This window comes from Arachis ipaensis, chromosome B03, assembly GCF_000816755.2.
Source record: "Arachis ipaensis cultivar K30076 chromosome B03, Araip1.1, whole genome shotgun sequence".
NCBI lineage: Eukaryota > Viridiplantae > Streptophyta > Magnoliopsida > Fabales > Fabaceae > Arachis > Arachis ipaensis.
In genome coordinates, this window is record NC_029787.2 from 24,247,235 (window position 1) to 24,252,059 (window position 4,825).

At 30.1% G+C, this 4,825-nt stretch overlaps 1 protein-coding gene across 2 annotated transcripts in view; it reads left to right on the forward strand.

The window, feature by feature from the left end:
- LOC107634300 (protein LIGHT-DEPENDENT SHORT HYPOCOTYLS 10-like) overlaps positions 2,059 to 4,825 on the forward strand; it is a 4,031-nt gene continuing 1,264 nt past the window's right edge. Inside the window, exon 1 of one of the 2 annotated variants that reach the window (XM_021118474.1) lies at positions 2,059 to 2,811. In XM_021118474.1, coding sequence (XP_020974133.1) covers positions 2,189 to 2,779 — 591 coding nt within the window. In that variant the 5' untranslated portion in view covers positions 2,059 to 2,188 and the 3' untranslated portion in view covers positions 2,780 to 2,811. The remainder of the gene's footprint in view (positions 2,812 to 4,825) is intronic. The other variant, XM_016337842.2, reaches the window with a different exon arrangement.

Below are 4,825 nucleotides of genomic sequence, written 5' to 3' on the forward strand. Positions count from 1 at the left end.
CTATATCTATTTATACAACTTCTTTACAATTATGTTTAGAATAAACATTTTTAACCAATAATGAGTCAATGATATAGTGGAGAAGTAAAGATTAGTAAAAGAGAAAAAAAAAAAAACATTAACCGATTATTGTTGTTTGAAACTAGTTTGATTTCCATTTTTTTCTTAATACTTTTTTTATTATTACAATTAAATTAAGGATGTTATTGGATAAAGAATCATCAATAACGTCTTGCTATTAGAAATGAATTTTCATTTTAAAAAATATAGATATTTTGAAATCTAGAAAGCATCTCTATTTTCTTAATTTCTAAATAAAATACACTAAATAATTTGAAAAAGAATACTATTTAAAATTAAAAAAAAAGGTAGTCAAAAGAATGAATTAAGAGAACAAATAATTATTTGTCTCATGTCTGATGTAATTTTGAAATAGAGTCCCGGAATCGAAATGATATAGGGCCTGCCCCATTTCCAAAATGAGGAAATGAAAGTTTTGGCTTCTTGCATTGCGTCTATATCAAATAAAGAGAAGGGGAATTGGCTCTAGAAAGATGTTTTGGAAATGGTGGAACATGTTGCAAAACAAAGGTTCTAGGGCCGTCCAATATAATTTTGAATTAATTCAATTTATTTGATTTTGATAACACCTAATTATCGATTGAATGAAGAAAATCTTAATTTATTAGACTTTCTGCCAAAGGGCCCCTCATTGGTCGGTTGTCATCTCCAATTCTCCATCAAATTTTGACGTCTATAAATCATGACAATGGAGAAAATTAATAACATGATTAGGATTAGTGCCAAAATTGCATGTGTCTTAGTTATTACTATTGGCATTTGGCAATATGCTAATAAGCTGATCAGCTCATTATTAGTTCAGACTCTGTTACCACTCGGAAAATTAACTGAAAGAAGCTAAGCCATGTATGTATCTTGTGAAATGCATGCAACACAGAGTGTTGCTCTTAATTATTAATAAAATACTTCCATAACATTTTTAATGTTAGTTCTTAAAGAAAAGCAGTAGGTTAGGACGTTTTCATATACGGTTATGTTGATTGTGGCCATAGGGCCATTAGTCATTATGCCCTCCACCATGTTATTTTTGGTTCAAACATTATCCAAAAGGTACAAATTTTTTTATTCTAAAAGATTGTTGAACCTTGTTACCATTTAACTGCTTATTTCTACCGGTTTAAATTTTTTTTTGAAAAGTAGTTTTATGATATAATATTTAATTTAAAAAAAAATAAGTCTCTAATTTTTCAAGTAACAAATAAAGTTACAGAATAATACTGTAAATCTTTTTATAATAATTAATTCAAAAATTCAAAATGTTACAAGTCCTTAATTAAACCATGTGGAACTTTATCTTTGGAACTTACAGAATCACACGCACTGTACTAATTAGCAGCCACCAATAATTCAAATATGTACGTTTCCTAATTACATTATGTTATGTTAATAAGTTTCATGTTATGCATCAATATTCAAAGAGTATATATTTGACTAGCTAGACCTATATTGGAATGAGGATTTAGTTAAATAAACAGTGTGTAAGGGGCTCATTGATTAATAAGGTGATAAGGCTCATGTGTTGACAAACAAGGACAGACAATAATTGTACACTACGGCTGCGTTTGTTTCTAAAAAAGACAAGATAAGACAATGAGAATAAGACACAAAGGATAAAAATATAAAATTTTGTGTTTTTGTATTTTGTTTAGTGATAAATTAAAATAAATGATAAAAATCTAATTTATTTTTATTTAAAAATTTTGAAAAAAAAAATATAATAATAATAAAATATAATTATAAAAAATTAATAAAAATAATAAAAGAAAAAATAAAAAATAAATTGTGTTCTTTGTTAGTTTTTCTATATTCTTCCTGTCAGGATAAACATAAAATACATTAATTCAGTATCCCTAAACACAATGTCTCTATCCATATCTCATCTATCAAATATAATTTTATGTCTCCAAATCTCTATCTCAGTATCTGTTTCCGAAAACAAACGCAACCTACAGAAGTATTAGGGACCATAAATTTTCCTATTCCTTTCACTTTTCACCTTTCACCTCTTCCTTTATTATTATATTCCACTTTTATTTAGAGAGAGCAACCCCTCCCCTCGGATCCTTCTTGAAAAATCTCCGTTAATATTCATCACAAGACAGCAAGAATGTCTTCAAGTGGAAGTGGTTATGGCAAGGATTTTCCAGGAGAAGGATCCCGAAGCAACATTGATCCCAGAGAATATCATCATCATTTTCAACTTCAACCACACCCACAGCAGAGTCCGGCTAATACACTTAGCCGGTACGAGTCGCAAAAGAGGAGGGACTGGAACACTTTCGGGCAATACCTGAAGAACCAAAGGCCATCAGTTGAGCTTGCACAGTGCAATTGCAACCATGTCCTGGACTTCCTAAGGTACCTTGACCAGTTCGGAAAAACAAAAGTTCACATCCAAGGTTGCATGTTTTATGGGCAGCCGGAACCCCCAGCGCCCTGCACCTGTCCTCTTAGGCAGGCCTGGGGCTCCCTCGATGCTCTTATAGGGAGACTCAGGGCTGCTTACGAGGAAAATGGTGGGTCTCCGGAGACTAATCCTTTTGCAAGCAGCGCCATCCGTGTGTACCTCCGGGAGGTTAGGGAGTGCCAGGCTAAGGCAAGAGGCATCCCTTACAAGAAGAAAAAGAAGAACAATAACAAAGGCAGTGCTGAACAATCAAGCTCTTCTTCTCCCTCCTCCACTATACACTTCTCTTGAACCACTAATGGTAATTTCATCTTTTCCTCATTATACTGCTGTCTTGCGTGATTGATGGATTCTCTAGACAACTTGTTATAAATTTTCAAAAAATTCCATTTTTAGAAACTTGAGACCTCCTACACAAATCTTAACATGCAACTGAAAGAACTTAATTAAAACATGGAACCTCCTAAAGGCTTGCCATATGGATCATAATACCCTACAAGGTGATCCAACTTTGTGTATTTAATTTCATTTGGTTGCAACTTGCAAACTACTGTGATGTTATTGTATCAACAATGAGGCTGCGTTTATTTCTAAGAACAAGATAAGATACTGATGGATAGAGATACAAAATTTTATGTTCTTGTATTCTATTTGGTGATAACTTAGAACAAATTATGAAAATTCAATTTATTTTTATTTTTTTCATTCAAAAAATTTGAGATGAAAAATATAACAATAAAATTATTATTATAAAAAATTAACAAGAATAAATGAAAGAAAAAATAAAAAATAAGTTGTATCCCTTGTTAGTGTCTCTGTATCCTTCCTGTCAAGATGGACACAAAATACACTAATTCAGTGTCTTTGAACATATTATTTCTATACATATCTCCTTTATCAAACACAATTTTATATCTTAGTATCCTATCTCTATAAACAAACACAGCCTATAAGATTTGAAAGACGAAATATAATTAATCTTCCCCTGTTACAGACATCGAACTAACTTTACACAAAAACACTGTTTTGTGTGGCAATTACATTACATATTCTATTATTTCCAAGTTTACTTTCCCCTAGTCTTTGCATTTTTAAAACTAAGCAGAGTTTTTGTCCCATGAATGTTCAAGTGAGATGTCATACACTTTGTTGAGTTATTAAGCATCAAACTAAACAAATGACTGAAAATATATTATTAATAATTAACTTTCTATGTTCGTTACAAATTATAAAATTGTTGTGATGCTGCATCATGCTTTAATTTGGAATTTTTTTTAAATTTGGAATTTTTTTTTCCCTAATTTTATACTGACAAAGTCATGATAGATAGATAGATGTTGGGAAAACCTTATGCTAATTAAATATTATGTGTTGTTAATAGCCCTTAACAACTCCCAACCATCCTCACCTCTATATTAATTGTGCCCACTTATTGCTATCTTATTAAAGGCACATACATGATCCTTATTATTACTATGCTTGATTTGATGTGTTTATCGTTATATATACTTGTTTTTTTTTTCTCCACCTTGTGCTATTCATTATATACCTTGATTACATCATGATTTATTATGATAGTTCATAAAGACATTATTCAGTGGATTTTTTTAATTAAAATTTTCTCTTAATTAAACAGGATATAATTGAAAGCCACAGTTCTCTTTTTCAAAATGTTATTTATATTATTTATAAATTGGTTAAATAATTAGTTCATTCGTCCATTTAAATAAATATTAGCGATTCAAATTTTGTTTTATGCATGTAATAATTTATTGATCAATAATAAAATTTTAAATAAAACTCAAATCTTTTATAAATTAATTTTTNTGGTTAGGCGCATGTTTGAGCTTTGTGTTTCCCACACCTCACATGTATGTTTTGTCGGTTCCAAGTGGAATTTCAATATCACTCTCAACATACATGAAATAGACACGTTCTTGTATATTTCTTATTTTAGAAATGGATCATGGATTTTTTATTCAAGGTAAAATAATCTTGCTTGTATTCTACCCAAATTTTGTCTTTTAACTTACTTCACATTTTGATTCCCTGAATTTATGAATTATAAAACATAATAAACTATATAAGCATAAACATGTACATGGATTGTTGAGATTGGCAAAACTTTTATGTTGGCTTATTCAGCATATATAACGCTCCCTTTAACATAAAACGATAGTGCTGAAATCATGTGTAGCCCTTACTAGGGGTAGTTGGTGACAAGTTATTATTAGGGTTTCCTAATTTAATTTGTCTACTTTCTACGCATGCAGAATAACATATATGCAAAATAATTTAATGATACTATTTTTTTAAAAATTTAAATTAATAAAAAAT